General features: G+C 42.3%; 1 protein-coding gene across 7 annotated transcripts in view; it reads left to right on the plus strand.

The window, feature by feature from the left end:
• The first annotated feature begins 1,004 nt into the window (after positions 1–1,004).
• ica1 (islet cell autoantigen 1) overlaps positions 1,005–19,613 on the plus strand; it is a 119,695-nt gene continuing 101,086 nt past the window's right edge. The window contains exons 1-3 of one of the 7 annotated variants that reach the window (XR_010017409.1): positions 1,005–1,287; positions 7,479–7,508; positions 13,303–13,474. Coding sequence is in view for 6 of the 7 variants with exons in the window: in XM_063043800.1 (XP_062899870.1) it covers positions 7,492–7,508; positions 13,303–13,474 (189 nt within the window). In the remaining variant the exon portion in view is untranslated. Of the gene's footprint in view, positions 1,288–1,415; positions 1,554–7,478; positions 7,509–13,302; positions 13,475–19,613 lie in introns of those variants that run through there. The other 6 variants (XM_063043800.1, XM_063043799.1, XM_063043795.1 and 3 more) reach the window with 6 other exon arrangements.

A 19,613-nucleotide genomic window follows, 5' to 3' on the forward strand; every position in this document is an offset into this window, starting at 1 on the left:
AGGAGGAAATGGAAAGAGTCATGAACACTAGACCGTCTTCACAGAGAAATGGACGAAAGGTTCGCTCGGTTGCACAACACTGACGCCAAGTTTGGGTTCCTTCTCCATGTCGAGGGATTGTGTTATGGCACCAACAGTAACAACCTAAAGAAGAAGTGCGAAAATTTGGGGGAATTGTACAGCTCTGATGTTGATGGACAGCAGCTATATGAAGAAATTTTGGATTGCAGAATGTTGCTATAAAGGCAGGTCAACATGAAAGTATCAAGACCTGAAGAGCTTCTTGAATTTATTGTTCAGTATGGAGATGAGAGTGTCTTCCCCAATCTTCGCATTGCTATTCAGATAATGCCAACCATCGCAGTTTCCATCGCCAGCTGTGAGAGATCATTCAGCAAGTTAAAACTAATACTTTCGTATTTGAGAGCCTCCATGGGTCAAGGCAGACTCTGTGATCTTGCTCTGCTGAGTGTAGAAAGAGAAGAAACTGAAAAAACTGACTTTGTTCATACCATAGACCAATTTGCATTGGTGAAAGCAAGGCAGGTGCAGTTATAATTTTCACGTAGTGCCATAATTTGTTAATTAAAAGATTAACGAGCTTGACTTGTATTTTTGAGCTGATATTATGGTAAAGATATCTAAAAGATGGGTGTCAGATGTTTGGACAGGGGTGCAATTTCAGTGCTGCCATAGGCGCTATTTTCCGTAGACACGCCCCTGCATCCCAATTAACCGGAATCCACAGTATCCCTTCTGAAATTCTTGGTTCCCCTTTATAAATATGGCCTGTGCGCCAAAATAAAACCAAATTTTGTCAACTGCAGTCTTCACCTCAGGATCTCAGTACAATCAGTAGCAGATTCACTCTGGCTTGCTGCATTCCTCCAGGTTCTCAAGGCTACATTCCTTAATTTCCATCCAGTGCATCTCTCCCTGCTCGCACGCTCTGCGTGCATCATGTTTCTTCTGTAAAATGTTTCAACGCATCTCCTTGAACGGGCAGGGGAGGGCTATTCCCTTTTATTTAGCTGGCGCCGCGATCATTCCAGCAGGGGCGGTGGAGAGATTTGTCGAAATAGAGAGGTACTGGCCGCGGAGCCTTGCCAGCTGAGTGTCAGGATAATGGAAGTTACGTGTTCTCTGGGCATTATTGACCCGCGCCTGCGTCAGAGACACACCTGAGCGCCGTTCTGGGAAGCGCGTTTAGCGCATTAAGCCGGTAGCCTGATGTTGCTGTGTGTCCGCGGCCCACCGTGAAGTTCCAGCAACGTCCTCTTTCGGCTGGTAAGTACGAATTCTCCATTCCAACCAATTGAAATGTTGTTGCTAGGGGGAATTTATTTAATTGTTTAAAACACGCGGCGGCTATGATAGAAGTAATTGGTTGTCGACATTTCTTTTCCCCTCCCACGTCGGTGATGGCAGCATCAGCAAGGAAAGCTGAATGCGGTATTGACTCGAAATTACCTTTAGATCCCAGTTTACATGCTTCTTGTTTTTTTTTCAATCTGACGCGTTTGATCAGTGCCGGTACACTTCCATATGGTAAGGTATCTCGGAGACATGTAGACAGAGGGCTGAATTGTGTGTGAGTCGATGGTGTACCCTCGGTTCTGTTCAGTTACTATCAAGATGGCAGGACGTCGCGTTTCCCCAACCCCCCGCGATCTTTGGTATCTGCTGCATGATCTCTGGATTTCTGAGGGGGTATTTAGTGAGATATAAATACACTGACAATGATGTATGGTGTACCGTGCGAAAAATGTACTGACGTGAAATAATACAGAAACAGGTCTCTTAGATTTAATTATTGATTATAAACTGAAGATCTTTATGTAAAATATTTAGAAACTTACTTTTCTCAGAAGGGAAATTTACGGCATCATTTTTGTCCTAGCTGTCATTCGGAAATGATGCACTAAATTAAACATCTTGTTCACATTGAAAGGGTAACCTTTTTTTAAGTGAGTGTGTTTATAGGTATAGCTGGTAAAGATATCTGATCCTGTTGATTTCATTTTAACAGTTCTGAAATGAAAAACATCACTAGTTAAAAGAATTCATTGTCACTTTTATAAGTGCAAAAATGATGCTTCTAATATACATGTTACCGGTATTTTGGATTATAAATTGCTGTGGTATCATCATTAATAAATTAGTTGTGATTACAATGTGACAGGTTGTTCTAGTTTTCATTATCAATTCAGTTGTCTGTATTTATAATGGGAAAACAAAAATAGGATATAACTTTAAAAATGGCAGTTTTAATATGTCTTCTGTCTAATTTTGCTCTCCTTATCTCTGCCTTGCATGAAAATATGGCCTTGACTTCTTATGTGATGCCTGTAGGCGATCAACACTTTATCAGAGGTGCTGTACATGGAAAATGCTTCTCTCTGCAAAAGATATTTCCTGATGCTTTTAAGCTGCTTTTCTAATAGGACAGATCTCTAACATCCATTAAAAGGTGTTTTAATAACTGATCATGTGCCTGCTCTAATTGCTACTTGCGTTCCAACAGTTCCGCATGATGATACTATCCAGTATGCAGTTTCTCCTGGGAATATGAGAACAAAATTATGTCCCACTCTGATCTACTCTCTAATCTTTCCAATAAATTAAATGTACTTTACAATTTTGCCCTGAAATCAGGTTCTGGGCTTAATAGCAAGTCTGTCTTTGTCTTGATTACCTCACCTCCAGCTTTTTGCAGTCATCTCTGCTTCCATCTCCGTAGGTTCAATCATAAAGGTGGCTAAATGCCTCTTCCTTGTGCATTTTCTCCTATTAACATTTTTGTGACTTCTGTTCCAATTACCTGGTTGTAATTAGTGCTCATTTCAGAATCAATTTAATGATTTTTAACAATCCATTAATTTATCTGGTAATTTAATGCGCTTTGCTAATCAGTTGATACCCCTTTAATATATTGATGTGCATATTGCTCACATTATTAATTCTAATATTGCTGTTGGTTACTCCACTAATTTATTGATGTGTTAGTTTTACCACTGGTCTATTCTGAGCTGCCCATTGCTCTGTTACATGGGTTCTATGAATTTGTTAATTCATCAATATCTTGTAAATTCCATAATATTCACTGATTTTATTATTTTACTCTGAATTTATTGATTCAATCAATGAGTAGCCCTGAATTGATTTGTCAATAAATGCTTGCTTAGTTATGATGCAATGTTTGCTAATGACTTTCCATTGCTGTGACTGAGTGTTTTGTATGTATTTTAGGTTGAGGCATCCAGCACCTTATTTATAATGTAAAAGCAAATTAGAAAATCCTGAACTAAAATTTTAAATCACTATTTTATTCTATAATTTTTAATCTCCATGAAAGTTTTGCTCACTGTTAACGGGTGTGGTCAACATCAGCACCATCAGAACTTTTCAAGCAGGATCAAGAAATCAGCAGACTGTAGTTGGCCAACTATATTCATAGTGTACAACACAGAAACAGCTCCTTCAACATATTGAATCTGCACTGAACTTCAAGCACCCACTTATCTCATTTCATTCTCTCCACACTCACATCAGCTTCCCTGTGATTCTCCCACGCACATGCACACTGGGACAATTTACAGACATAAATTAACTAAACAATCTGCATGTCTTTGGGATGTAGGAGGCACTTAGGGGAAACCCATGTAGTCATAGGGAGAAGATGCAGACTCCATCCGCCCTGTTGGACCTGTGAGATAGCAGGTCAGGCGGCTGTACCACTGTTTTGTCCCAGTCATGTTGGTCTGTATTTTCTCTTGGTGACCTGATCTGCTTTAAGAAACAGAAGCCAGTTGTATTGAGCTCAAGAAGTGTGCATAGAAGTAATGCACCTGGCAATCCAGCTAGCTTCCAAGATGGACGATGTGTAGTTCTTTTACAGTGGAAGCAGTTCATTTGGCAACTGTCCATTTGTGGTTTGTGGAGATTTGAGCATAGTTTTGGTCCCATTGTCAAATGATGTTGACAAGGCCATATTACTTCATGTTGTGTCCATGTCAGTCTAAGTATGTCATTTGGGGTTGTTTTGTACTTGGAACCATATTTTTATAGTGCCTTGCTTTGTAGCTAGTTGCACATATTTCCATTGATTTCTGAAATTAGAGCATCTATCACGTCGCTCAATTTAAATTGTCTCCATGCTATTTTGTTTAAGATAAATTTGAAGCTCTCTGTCCTGTTTTATTAATAGCTTGGTCTCTGATTACTAATGCAATATTCTGGGGGTGATCGAATCCAGAACACAGCAGCAAGTGGAATTTCCCATAGGAAATATGTTGAGCAAACCATTCAAAACTCTGAAGGACCACACCAACCTCTGGGATAAATATGAAAGGCCAACATGGGGAGACTTGGGGGTTGATTCAGGCTTGATAACACCTGGTGTACGGCTTCTTCCCGCTACATTGAGATAGAAATGGCTGAGATAAGTGCAAACAAATACCTTTTGTCTACATGTACATACTTTCCTTGAAAGTGCATAGATGGGTTGGTGAAGATGGTCTATAAGATGCTTGGCTTTATCAGCTAGGCTACACTAGGAGTATTGTATGCATTTCTGTTGCCAAATTGCAGAAAGGATGTCACTGAGCAAGGGAGCAGAAAGGATGTGGCCTGGATTGGAGCAGTTGAGTTATCAGAAGAGTTTGTTTTTTAGACAGGTTGGGTCTGTTTTCTCTGAAATGGAGGTTGCCAGGTGACATGCCAGAAGAATAATCAGAATCTGTGTGTTCCTGTTGCAATAAAAGGCAAGTCTAATAGGTTTAAGAAATCTGGGTTATTGCGGGCTATTGAGGCTTTGGTAAAGGAAAAGGAGATACGTGTCAGGTATATGCAGTTATGATCAAGTGAGCTTGAGGAATATAAGAAATGCTAGGGAACACGAAGAAAGAGGTCAGGAGGCCTTAAAGAGAGCATGAGGCTATCTTCACAGACAAACCAAAAGAGAATCCCAAAGGCTTCTATAGCCATATTGAGCGAAAGGATAGAGGGGAACAAAATCCGGTACTTGAAGATCAGCATGATCATCCATGCATGGAACTGGAAGGGATGGGGGAGGTCTTAAATTATTTTTTCATCTATATTTGTTTGGAAGATAAACACAGACTGTAGAACTGAGGCAAAAAAAACCAGTGAGGTCATGGTCTATATCCGGATTATAGAAGAGGAGGTACTGGCTGTCTTGAGGCTCCAGGTCCTGACAAAGTTTTGCCTCGAATCATAAGGGAGGCTAGTGTAGAAATTGCAGGAGTCCTGACATAGAGTTTTAAAATGTTCTCCGCCACAAGTGAGGTGCCAGAGGATACCTAACATTGTTCAAGAAAAGCTTTAAGAATAAGCTGGAAAATTGCAGGCCAGTGAGCCTGATATCATTTGTGGGTAAATTATTGGAATATATTTTAAGGGACAAGATACATAAGTATTTTGATAGACAAGGCTTAATTAGGGTTAGTGTTCAGGAAAGTTAGGTCGTTTTCAATCGCGATGAAGTATTCAGTTGGATTTTTGAAAGATGCCAGAGGATGGTAGTCTTTCTGACTGGAGGCCTGTAACTAGTGTTGTGCCACAGGAATCAGTGCCGGGTCCATTGTGTTTATCATCTATATTAATCATTTAGATAATGTGTTGAACTGGATCAGCAAATTTGTGGACGATACCAAGATTAGGGGAGAAGTGGACAGTGGGGAGGGCTATCAAAACTTGGAGCATGATCTGGACCAGCTGGTAAAATGGGCTGGAAAATGGCAGATGAAATTTAATGCAGACGTGGAGTGCGTTGCACTTTGGGAGGACAAACCAGGTTAAAACAGTGTTTGGTAGGGCACTGAGGTGTGTGATAGAACAAACAGATGTTAGAATTCCTTGAAAGTGGCATCATTGGTAGATAATGTCATAAAGGGGGCTTTTGGCACACTGACCTTCATAAATCAGGGCACTGAGTACAGGAATTGGGATGTTACATTGAAGTCGTGTAAGATGTTTGTGCAGCTGAGTTTGGAGTATTGCGTGCAGTTCTGGTCACGTACCTACAGGAAAGATGCCAATAAGTGTGAAAGAGTGCAGTGCAGAGAAAATCTGCAAGGATATTGCAGGGATTTGAGGACTGGAGTTACAGGGAAAGGTTAATAGGACTTTATTGCTTGGAACACAGGAGAATAAGGGGAGATATTGTAGATGTATCAGAGGTTCAGACAGTGTGAATGCATACAGACTTTTCCTCCTCGGGTTGGGTGAGACTAGAACTAGAAACTAGAGAGCCATGAGCCAGTCTTCATCAGAGGTGGGGATGGTCAGCAACTTTAAATTCCTGGGTGTTGCTATTTCAGAGGACCTGTCCTGGACCCGGCACGTAAATGTAATTGCAAAGAAAGCACGGCAGTGCCTCTACTTCCTTAGGAGTCTGCAGAGATGCAGCATGACATCTAAAACTTTGACAAACTTCTGTGCATGTGCACTGGAGAGTATATTGACTGGCTGCATCATGGCCTGGTATGGAAACGCTAATGCCTTTGAACAGAAAATCCTACAAAAAGCAATAGATTTGGCCCAGTCCATCACTGGTAAAACCCTCCCAACCATTGAGCACATCTACGTGAAATGCTGTCGGAGGAAAGCAGCTTCTATCATCAGAGATCCCCACCACCCAGGCCATGTTCTTTCTCGCTGCTGCCATCAGGTAGAAGGTACGAGTGCCTCAAGACTTGCACCACCAGGTTCAATAACAGTTACTACCCTCAACCATCAGGCTCTTGAAGAAAAGGAGATAACTACATTCACATGCCCATCCATTGAGATGTTCCCACAACCAATGATCTTACTTTCAAGGACTCTTTTATCTCATGTTCTCATTCTTTTTTGTTATTTATTTATATTTGCATTTGCACAGTTTGTTGTCTCCTGCACTCTGGTTGATCTTCCATTGATCCTGTTATAGTTACAGTTCTATAGATTTGCTGAGTATGCCTACAGGAAAATGAATATTTATTGTGTATGGTGACATATATGTACAGTACTTTGATAATAAAAATTTACATTGAACTTTAATGAATAACTAACAATTGGATGAAACAGTGAGAGGGCAAGTGTAACACATAAATACTGTGATTGCTGCATAGCTGAATGTCATGCTTTAGTGCCTTAATTCTGCTATAGATTGGGCATGTTATCTCAGAATCAGATTCAGGTTTATCATCACTGACGTGTCGTGAAATTCATACTCTTCATACTCGATTAGATTTTAGCAGGCTTTATTAAAATGTGTAAAAATAGTATGGTTTCTGACAGTTATTATTTATAATTAAATATAAGAAAATAGCAAAGAGATTTCATTTTTAATAATCTTATTCACATTTAAAATAGAAATAAAAAAATTAATTTATTTTGGAGGTATTTGTTTATTTCAATGAGTAAAAATGCACAATCCTGAATGTCATTTTAAAATTAATTTTTTGCATTTATTTCAGATTTTAATGAAACATGGACCATCCAAGCAAGTAAGTTTTTTACTTATTACAGTTTGTGAGAAAAATGTAGATACCGGTCAGAGAAGGGAATAATAGAAAATGGAAAATACCAACAGAATGGAATTAGAATGAAAATGATTGGACCAGTTTACATTGTAGCTTCAAACTTAATTTTCATCACTTCCAATTGCCAGGTCTCAAGTTGCTAGCAGAAGAAAAGCAACTTGCAGATTTTTAAAAATTGCAGTCAATGTATTTTTTGTAATAAGTAGTGTGTCTAATTAAATTGCCTTATTTGTGACATTGCCTAGAATGCATGTTTATCTTGAGAGGTAAATATCAAAGTGGATTAATCACAATTATAATGGGATGGGACATTCTAAATTGATCTCATTAATTTTAGTGGTCACTTTTTATTTGGGTTGTTCTGTGATGAGTCTACACTGGCGAGAATTAAGAGTGGTGGTGGAATCCGTTAGTCTCACGAGACCATGGATCTGTGCCTGGAAAGTCTTGTTTCAGTCTGTGTTAGAGCAGCATCTGTTGTGGCAATTTTATTAAAACCCAAGACTTTGAGGATGGTTGAGAAAGTAGGCATTCAATCAATATTTTCACTGACTTGAAAATTTAAAGCAAAGTGGGGTAATCTTAGAGCAAGGAGGCAGATGTCAAGATTGAGTTGGGAAAGAATTTTTAATCGAGAGGTACATAGATCTTTTGAAGTTCTCTCTACAATTGAGGAATTCTTGAGCATGCTGAATTATTAGAACTTGGCACTAAGGAAATCGATGGATGTTAAGAAACGGCAGAAAATGATCTTGAGGTCGAGGGTTAAACTCTTATTAATCTGAATGGTGTAACAAGCTGAAGGTGTTTTTGCATTAAAATTGAACAGAGCCTCTGTATTAATAATCCAATAATATACCATACCTGGGGAAAAGTGTAATGTTTGGGTGTAGAAATTCGATAAGTCTGATGAATGCTAGGTATATCAGCAGAGTTACATAATTTGATGCTCATTACTGCTTAAAGGAGGAAGAAGTAATCTTGGCCACGAAGAGAAGTATCCATTACAGCAGCACTACAATCACAAGACCCATGTATTTTTAATACTGGTTTAACCATGTTTGTTTTTAAATCTTGTTACTGGAATGCTTACTTCTAAATGTTGAATTATTCAACATTTTCAACTCATTTTTCGCTTTACAATAAAATTGAAATTGATTATTTTTTTTTGTAAAACATGAAACCAAAAAACCCTTGCCATGACATGTAAGATACAACTCTGAGGATGTAGTGATATTGGTCTATTATTGTCATGTGCAATGATACAGTGAAAAGCTTGTCACACATACTGTTCATAAAGATCAAATCATTGTGCAGTGCTTTGAGCTAGAATAAGGTAAAGCAGTAATAATGCAGCATGTAGGGTAAAGGCTCCTGAAAGAGTGTAATACAGGTAAATGATAAAGTACAAAGTCATTTAGAGGTGGATTGTGCTGTCAAAGATCCAACTTATGGTACAAATGGCCTATTCAAGAGTCTAATAACAGTGGGGATTGAAGCTGTCCTTGACCCTGGATAAGACTTCAGTGAATTATGGCTATCAAGTGGAACAAGCGTTCAATGAGTCACCATGTAGATGTCCTTAAAATCTGGTCATAGTTTTCCAAAGAAACTAGAGGTCTAAGAACAGTTTGCTCAGACTTGCTTCTCAGTAGAAGTGCAGATTTTTATCAGTAAATACAGTCTTGCAGCATAAAATATGATGCTTAATGTACATCCTTAATCACTCCAAATAGCAAATATTCCATGCTCTGATGACTTTCTGGATATGGTATGTTATGTAGGACTAGATGTTACTATCCCTTACTTGCCCTCCCGAGACATGCTGCCTAGACTCTGTGGGGTGGCCAAGTGAGTGGTGGCATCTTCTGGGTCATCAAGTGGGCGCCCTCTTTCCTTAGTGTTTCACTGATAGGCCCACGACACCTCCGGAGGGTTCAGCAGTGAATCCTGGCATCCCGGGCTCACCCCCTGGATGCCTTTCACTCACTTGGGGGCCCAGATGGAATCCTTTCTCTTCATCCAGAGCCACTGACTACACTTTCAGCAGCCCTGGAGAGGTCTTTGACTGCTTGTCGGTGTGTCTTCGCTCACTGGAGTAGCCTTGATGTTGATGTGGCTACAAATCCTCTGCGGCCTACTTCGACCAGTCGGACCCTTGCTTTCCAGCCACGTTGTTGCACGTCGGATGCAAGCTCAACATACCTCAGCTTCTTGTGCTCGTCGGCCTCCTCCGCTGCATCCTCCCAGGGCACTGTAAGCTCCTCCTCCGCTGCATCCTCCCAGGCACTGTAAGCGCCTCTTCCACTGCATCCTCCCAGGGCACTGTAAGCACCTCCTCCACTGCATCCTCCCAGGCACTGTAAGCGCCTCCTCCACTGCATCCTCCCAGGGCACTGTAAGCGCCTCCTCCACTGCATCCTCCCAGGGCACTGTCAGCGCCTCCTCCACTGCATCCTCCCAGGGCACTGTAAGCGCCTCCTCCACTGCATCCTCCCAGGGCACTGTAAGCGCCTCCTCCACTGCATCCTCCCAGGCACTGTAAGCGCCTCTTCCACTGCATCCTCCCAGGCACTGTAAGCACCTCCTCCACTGCATCCTCCCAGGGCACTGTAAGCGCCTCCTCCACTGCATCCTCCCAGGGCACTGTCAGCGCCTCCTCCACTGCATCCTCCCAGGGCACTGTCAGCGCCTCCTCCACTGCATCCTCCCAGGGCACTGTAAGCGCCTCCTCCACTGCATCCTCCCAGGGCACTGTAAGCGCCTCCTCCACTGCATCCTCCCAGGGCACTGTAAGCGCCTCCTCCACTGCATCCTCCCAGGGCACTGTAAGCGCCTCCTCCACTGCATCTTCCCAAAGCACTGTAAGCGCCTCCTCCACTGCATCCTCCCAGGGCACTGTAAGCACCTCCTCCACTGCATCCTCCCAAAGCACTGTAAGCTCAGCGTACCTCAGCTTCTTGTGCTCGTAGGCCTCCTCCACTGCATCCTCCCAGGACACTGTAAGCGCCTCCTCCACTGCATCCTCCCAGGGCACTGTAAGCTCGACGATGTAAGCAAGATGGAGTGAAGCCGACCATAGCACAAGGTCTGGTCTGAGGGTGGTTTCCACAATTTCAGTTGGGAAGCAGAGCCTCTGGCCTAAGTCTGCAATCATCTTCCAATCGCGTGCCCTGCTTGGCTGCCTGGTGTCTGGTCTCGATGTATCGAGTCTGACTTGACCCTCACCTTCCCGGACAAATGCTGTCAATGGCCAGTGGGATGAAGGGGGAGGGAGAGCGTTGACGCTCATCCGCCGACTTTCCAGCACTGCTGCAAGACACCGTAGCACCTGGTTATGCCACCAGGTGTATCGGCCTTGAGTAAGGCTGGTCTTGCGGCCCACCAGAATGTGTTTTAGTGTTGCTGAAGTCGGGCAGAGGGAGCATACAGGGTCCTCTCCACACCACTGGCTGAAATTCATGGGAGATGGCAAGACATCGTAGGTAGACCTGATGGTGAAGCTCGCTCTGGATGTCCCCATCTCCCACAGATCTTTCCAGGAGATCTTTCTTTTCTCCACTCCCTGCCATCTCATCCGTTGCCCTTGCCTTGCCTGAGTGACGGCCTTTGCACACCTTGCCGCCGCCTCCTGCCGACGTATCTCCTGTGTCTCTGAGACAGAGCAGCCTTGTTCCAGGCTGGTGTACTGTCCCCAAGGCCAAGACCGCTCCTCCCTTGCTGCACTCGGCCCACCATGTCCCTGTGCTTGAGTGCCCCCTTTGCTTACTCAGTTGCTTCTGATGGAGTCCATTTCCTCCCATATCCAGGATGTGGGCAGTTTGGGCTACAAATGGATCACATCGCCTCTCTTAACATCATCTCCAGTCTTAGTTTGGCGCACTTACTCTCCTCTGGAAGACTGGAAATGGGTAGCTCTAGGACTCCCTTGCCGTAGAGTCCTATGCTGCTGAGGCACCTGGGAAGGCCAAGCCACTTCCTTACATATGAGCTGATCAGTCTCTCCGGCTTTCCACCTTCGAGTTTGGAAGTTCATACAGGGTTACTGGCCACATGAGGCGTGGAAAGAGCCCAAACTGCATACACCAGAGCTTCAACTCGCCAGGGAGTGTGGTTCTGTCGATGCTCCCGAGACCACTGACGGCATCCTTCCTGAGCTGATCTACCTGCTCTGTGTCTTTGAGGGATGCCGTATACCACCGACCTAGGCTCTTCACAGGATTGTCGAAGACTGTTGAAATCGTCTCATCGCCCATGTAGAAGTGTTGGTCTACCACCTTCCCCTTGACAATAGAGATGCTTCTGGACTTTGTTGACTTGATTTTCAGCCGAACCTGCTCGATGTTCTTTTGAAGCTTTCTCAACAGGCATACAGTACAAGCCTTGGTCGTGGTGAGTGTTGTGAGATCGTCCATGTATGCTCTGATAGGCGGCAGCCTCAGGCCAGGTCCTGTGCGCTGTCCTCCAACCACCCATTGAGATGCTTTAATGATCATCTCCATGGCCATGGTGAAGGCTAGCGGGGAGATGGTACAACCGGCCATGATTCCCACTTCCAGATGTTGCCACACTATGGTGTAATCTGCTGTTGTCAAACATAACTGCACGTCCTGGAAGTAGGCCTTAGTGAGGCTTGTGAGGGTCACTGGGACCCTGAAGAAGTCGAAAGCAGTCCAGAGGCGGTTATGAAGAACTGAGCCAAAGGCATTGGCGAGGTCCAGGAACACCATGTGAATAATTTTCTCCCTAACTTCTTTTCTTGCTGTGTTTGATTACAGTTTTGAATTTTAACTTCTAATCATGACTTCCTCTAGTAATTTGCCCTCATTCATCTTGTCTTACCTAATCCTCTCACAATTAAAAAAAAAATTCAATTATCATTGGCCTATTTTGATCCGATGGAAATAGTGCTAATATTTGGTAAGTTTTACTATTGCTTCTGGTTGTCCTAATCATCCTGGTGATTTTTCTAAGGTAGCAGCGATTGGTTGAATACCAATGAGATTAACTCACATCATCTTCAGTAAATTCACTGCCCTGACTTTAGTTATGTATCTACATAAAGATTTTCTAGTCTTATATTCTTCATGTCCAAAGACGCATTTGTTTCTGAGAAAGCTTTTCTGGTGAAAAGGCATTCAGGAAATTAACTATAGTATCTGTTTTTCTACGTTCGTCAGTGTGATTTTTATTGATTATTTGTTTTCATTTCCAAATGAATTTCCTCAGTGTCTGCACTTGCCATCTGTCTGTTTCCTCAATGTTAAATCCGCCTGAAAATTTCTATGAATCTGTGTGCTATGTTGCATCACCTGAATTTGTGTTGCCATATTTAGATTTCAAATTTGCTGTGATTAGTTTGGATCATAGGGATATACCTCTCCTAATCATCATCCAATTTGAGCCGCATCTTATTGTTAGATGGCTGGCTGGTGGTGTAGTGGTATCTGCACTGGACTCCAAAGCAAGTGGTCCCGGGTTCCAATCTGGCTGACTCCTTGCACGCTTTCCATCCCAGCTAGCAACTCGACCTCATTTTTAAAATAAAAACAGATAAAATGATAAAGAAATGGCAAGTGCCACCCAATGTGGCGCAAGGCATGGAGAGGAACAACTTATTCTTAGAGCTGCTCTCATTTACTTGCTGGTCAAAATAGTTGCATGTCTTTGCAGGTTGGTGGAGGAGACTGGCATAACAATCAGATATTTATAATGAAATGTAGTTTTGAATAACCCGGATTGCTTCTGTTTTTATCAGTGGATATTCCCGCGATTTTTATAAACGACATATCTGGATCCAGGACAATTCAGTTGTGAATAAAATGCAGCAGAGATATTGGAAAACAAAGCAAACTCTTATCAAGGTTACTGGGAAGAAAGAAGATCAACATGTTATAGCTTCAGATGCAGACCTTGATGCTAAATTAGAGGTAAAAAAAATTGTTGTTACTTTTCAAAAATTTCTGTATGTTGCTAAGGTGTATCAATTGACAAATAAGATTGTTTTGATCTATTTGTTGAAATAATATCTTTTGAAATCATGCAGACATTTGTATTGTGTAGTGTTATTTAAAATTCCAGCGTGCTTCACGGTGAATATAGGAGAATAAACACAGTCAAAGATGGAGACATTGAGGTGAGGAAGGATTTGGTTCAAAATGGAGTTTTGAAAGGCAGGGAAACAAGTGAACTTAAAGAGGAAGTTTGAAGGAGCAAGACTAAAGTTAACTGAATGTTGACGGAGGGGGGATGGTTATTGCACTGGAAACAGAGAAACAAAGACTTTGAGGGAGGATACAAGCAGGGGATTTAAAGATGGAAGAATGGGGCAAATAGTTGATGAGCAGGACCAGGATGTTCATAAATTGGAAAAAATAAATCAACATTATCTCATAAAAATAAGAGATACTGCAGATGTTGGAAATATTGAATAAAGCACATAAAAGGTGGAGGAACTCAGCAAACCGTGCAGCATCCATAGAGGAGAACAAACAGTTTGAAGTTTCAGGCCAACGCCCTTCAGCAGAATCAGAAACATCAATTGCTTATTCCTCTCCATAGATGCTGTCTGACTTGCTGAATTTCTGTCTGGCATTTTGTGTATGTTGCTTAACATCGGTAAAGAACTGGAGTACAGTGGGTTTTAGTTAATTGGCTGTTGGTTAATCGAGGTAGTTACTTACTTGGGCCAACTCTTAAAGAACAAAACTACACAAGAAAATAGCTGTGATTCCCTTTGTTTATTTGGGGCACTGTGCCACTTAATTGGGACAGGAGACTGTTGCTGAATAGCTTCTAACTAGCATCATGTAGAAAGTTTGGTCAAGGTCTGCTTCAGTTTTATTGCTGAAGAAGCCATACAGGCGTGTCTTGAAATAATTTTATTCCTCCAAGCCCATCAATATTATCAGGTTCTTTCCTCTCCAGATGACCCAAAAATGATTTGCATTAAATCCAAAAACTGAATGCATGGGTTTTTTCCGGGTGCTCCGGTTTCTTCCCACAGTCCAGAGGCCTGCTAGCTGGTAGGTCACTGTAAAGTTTCCTGTGATTACATTACAGTTAAATCAGGGGTTGCTGGGCCACATGGCTCGAAGGGCTGGAAGAGCCTATTGCATGCTGTGTCTCTAAATAAATATGTAAGTAAACACCGCAGTGTTGAAGCGACAGTAGCTGGGTCTCAGATCAAGTTGTGTTGTTTGCATGCCCAACACCAACAGGTGCTCTATTCTGGGCTCGTTGTGGGAAGAGGTCATCAGGTGAACAGAGGGGAAAAATGCAACGCTTCCCCGAAGTGTAATATCCCTGTGGTCTCTTGGAAATCTCAGGCCTGTGACCACTCAGAGTAGAGACAGAGCATATCAGGCTGGCAATGTTTACTCACAAGGAGCATACGGTAATCCAGCTTATAAGACAAAAAGAACAAGCCACCTCACAAACTGCCTGTCTACCACACTCTTCCTGCCCATCTGTGGAAGTATCTACCGTTCCCATATTTATCTTCGTCAGCCACCTCTGGACCCTCCGAAATAAAAGCCATCTTGCTAGTCAGGTCAAAAACTGCTGGAGGGGCTCAGTGTGTCAAGCAGCATCTATTAAGGCAAAGGGACAGTTGACGTTTTGAGTTAAGACAGCAGTTTGATGCTGCTGCACCTACTGAGTTCCTCCATCAGTTTTTTTTTGCTCCAGATTACAATATCTGTGACGTCTTGTCTGCCGGTGGAATGGATTGATGGTCCTTTAATGTTGCTGGAGCTGTGCATGTCCAAGGATAGAGTATATTCTGCCATTCAATGTTCGAATTACATTTATTATCGAAGTATGTATGCAGGGTACAACCCAGAGAAAACCATGGAAACCGTTCAAAGAAAAAATATCAACCCCTCCCATGTGCCAAAAAAGAATCTCACAAGCAGCAAATAAAAGAGCAAAAAACACATGTAACCTTCTCGTGTTCGTCTAGGGGGAAACGGCCTTTGGCCCCGCCAGAGTGAGAAATCATGTTTGTGTGGATGCTGTGTAATGTTACAAACCCACAACGCAAAATAACAGACAATCCATCATATGCAATTAAATGATTGAACTTTATGAATCTTAATCTGAATATAGGGTTAGTAATGAAATTTTTTTTAAAAAGGCCCAATTCGAGGAAAAGTCAAAAGTTCACATTGGAGCTCACTCAGTCGTCATTCACCCACCATCGGTTTGCTCCGAGCGTCGCCGACCTTCGGACCCTCAGATCCCAGTCCACTCCGTCCGGTGGTCTGCCAGCTCTCTCCACACGCATCTTCCCTCTTTATCTCTCCTCGACAAAAGACCATGAAAAAAATCCTTCCAGATTCACAAGACAGAGCAACAATCTCTGATTGGCTAACTTGCATACCATAGTCCTGTTATCTCTACCCATAACCCAAACACTGCTGCTACAGAGAAACCGTTACCTCATCAGTGAACAATACAGAGGAGCCATTACATAAGCAATGAATCCTTACAGCACGTTACACACAATATACAGTAAAACACAGAATCTAAAGAGTCCAGACTTGTTGAAGTTAGCATTGTATGCAAGTGGTTAGACATATTCTTGTTTGAATTGTCATTGCCTAGTATTTGTGCCACCTCTCATCCCATGCCTAAATTTTGTTTTGGGTCTTGTTGCATGCAACATGGATATTGAACAGTTATTAGTAAACAGCCCCATTTTCTGACCTCTCTTTTGGATGGAAGGTCGTTGATAAGTCAATTGAATGAACTCCTGCAGTGATTTTCAGCTGGTGGAGATTTATTTTCACCGCTCTTCCAATTGACTCCAGTTCTACCAAGTTTTGTTGTTAAATATTGGCATAATCTCAAAAGCAGTTGTTGCCTTACCTTGCCCCTAGAGCGCACCTCTCTTGTCCACATTTGTAAAACACAGCAAGGCTGTAGTGAAGTCTGTAGCCTCAGATTTTTCATCAGTGACTTTCAGTCATCTGGGATGTCCACTGTGGTGTGTTATACCTATTCAATCATCAACATCTCAGGAAATAAAAGTACTCATGCCTGCATACATGAAAACAGAGATGACCCTGGGATATGGGCTAACAAGTAGCAATTAAAATTGCATTGTATTTGTGTTGCAAAAATTACTATCTCCAACAAGGGAGCATCTAATATGACATTTAACAGAATTACTGTCAAATGAGTTTATTGTTCTGCATCATCAGCATCTTGGGGAACATAATTAACCAGAAACTTAAGGACATGTGTTGTAATAGAGCAAACATTAGTGGGAACTTAGAGGATTGCGAAGTTTTTAAAAACCGACAGAAGATAACAAAAAGGCATTAAGAAGGAAAGAATAGAAGTGCAAAATTAAGTTAGCCAATAATATTAAAGAAGATACTAAAAGTTTCTTCGGATACATGAAGTGTAAAAGAGAGGTGAGAGTGGATATTGGACCACCGGAAAATGGTGCTGGAGAGGTAGAAATGAGAGAGAAGGAGATGGTGAATAAACATAATAAGTATTTTGAACAGACTTCGCTGTGGAATACACTAGCAGCATGGTGGAAGGTCCAGAGTGTCAGGGAGTCAGAAGTGTGTAAAGTTGTCTTTACTAGGGAGAAAATTCTTGGGGAAACTGTAAGGTCTGAGGGTGGATAAATCACCAGGACCAGATGCTGTATATCCCAAGGTTCTGAAAGAGGTGGCTGAAGAGATTGTGGAGGCATTAGTAATGATCTTTCAAGAATCAGTGGATTCTGCAATGGTTTCGGAAGACTGGAAAATTGCAAATGCCACTCCACTCTTCAGGAAGGGAGAGGGGCAGGAGAAAGGAAACTATAGGCCAGTTAGTCTGACCTCAGTGGTTGAGAAGGTGTTGGAGTCAATTGTTAAATATGTGGTTTCAGGGTACCTGGAAGCACATGATAAAATATGCTGTATAGATGGCATGGTTTCCTCAAGGGAAAATCTTGCCTGACCGATCTGCTGGAATTCTTTGAAGAAATAATAAACAGGGTAAATGAAGTATAGGTTGATGTTGTGTACTTGGATATTCAGAAGGCCTTTGATAAGGTGCCACACATGAGGCTGCTTATCCAATTAAGAGCCTGTGATATTATAGGAAAGCATGGACAAAGTAGTGGTCAATTAACAGGAGGCAAAGAGTGGAATAAAGGGAGCCTTTTCTGGTTGGCTGCCAGTGTCTTTGAATGTATAAGGCAGAGGTGGATAGATTCTTGATTGGTCAGGGCATGAAGGGATTCTTGGAGAAGGTGGGAGATTGGGACTGAAAGGAAAAATGGATCAGCCATGATAATGTTAGAGCAGACTCGATGGGCCAAGTGGTCTAATGACCTGTATCTTATGGTCTTATTGTTTTAATTGGCTTGTAATCACCAAATCAGACCAAGGTTGGAGTGTGTTTTGTAAATAAAATCCAGTGCATCAATTCAATGAGAATATTCATTGGCTGTTTCTAAACTTCCCACCTTGGCCATCAAGAAGAATGGTCAACTCTGGCATCGGAACTTCATGATCCTCTCCAACTTGCACAATATCCCAACTAGAAAGTACGTCACCATTCTTTGTCACTGAATCACAATTCCAAAAGCCCTTCAACAGCAGTACCTTGGGAATACTCTCATGCGAAGGACTATAGCTCAGCTTCTCTGGGAATGGGCAATAACTTCTGGTCTAGTCAGTGATGCTCACACACATAAATAAAACCTGCTGTCTATTCCCTTACCCTCAGGTTTGCATTTTACAAATTGCAAAACAAGTTATGCATCAAAACCTGGGCCTTTGTACCTCCCCTCTGCAACTGAATCCATGACTTCCTTATCGGGAGACCACAGTCAGTACAGATCGGAAATAATATCTCCTTGCTGCCAGTCAACACTGGCTCACCTCAGTGTGCTTAGCCCGCTGTTCTACTCACTACACCCATGACTGTGCGGCTTGGCAAAGTGCTAACACGATCTGTGGATTCACCGATGACCACTGCTGTCAGGAAACATGCAGGAGTGAGTTAGATCTGCACTGGTAAAATCAAGGAATTAATCGTGGACTTCAGGGAGGGGAAGTCCGAGGGAACGCACACCAGTCCTCGTTGAGGGGTCAGCAGGATGATAGTTTGAAGTTCCTGGGAGTCAACATCTCTGAAGGTCTATCCTGAGCCCAACGTATTGCCTCAGTTACAAAGGAGGCATGCCAGTGACTGTATTTCATTAGAAGTTTGAGGAGATTTGGTATGTCACCAAAGACCCCAGCAGATTTCTTTTGATGTACACTGTCAGGTATAGAGGGGCCATTGCCCAGGATTAGGAAAATCTGCAGAGGCTTTGTAAGCTTAGCGAGCTCCATCATGGGCACTAACCTCCCCAGCATCGAGGACATCTTCAAAAGGTGATGCCTCAAAAAGGTGACATCCATCATTAAGGACCCCAACCCCCAGGACGTGCCCTCTTCCCATTATTATCATCAAGAGATATTTTATGTATCACACTGCACTGCTGCCTCAAAACAAAACCATTCACAAAGTTTGTCAGCGACAATAAACACGATTGTGATTCTAGTATTTAGATCAATGCCCTCGTCGCATCTGTCATCACACAATGTCGTAGTTTTTAGATGCCAACAGACCTTAGTACATTATGACTTTATTCCTTTTTGTTAATTATTTTGCATTGCAAACCTATTACATATTAAGTCATGCTCTTATAGAACAATTTCTGGATGTTTACAATTGATATGGTAAATTAAATCAGTGGTCCCCAACCTCTGGGCCATGGACTGATACCAGGCCGCAAAGCACGCAGCAGTACAGCGGTAGCCGGGACGCACCCAGCACATCTTTAAGAAAAAAGTCAAAATAAACAAGCTAATTAATTAGGTGCCGCCCGGCACGTAAATGTCGGCCCAGATCAGAGGCAATTGCCGATTGCGTAGAGCATTACATAAACATTTTAAGAGGCTGGGATATTTGCTGATGTTCTTCAGATACGTGCACCTTAGCTGTTACAGAAAGTCAGTTTGAATGGGATGGAAAATGTGAATTCCATTTTATGCTGTAAGGTTTTATTGT

This window comes from Mobula hypostoma, chromosome 3 (genome assembly GCF_963921235.1).
Source record: "Mobula hypostoma chromosome 3, sMobHyp1.1, whole genome shotgun sequence".
In the NCBI taxonomy this organism is placed as follows: Eukaryota; Metazoa; Chordata; class Chondrichthyes; order Myliobatiformes; family Myliobatidae; genus Mobula; species Mobula hypostoma.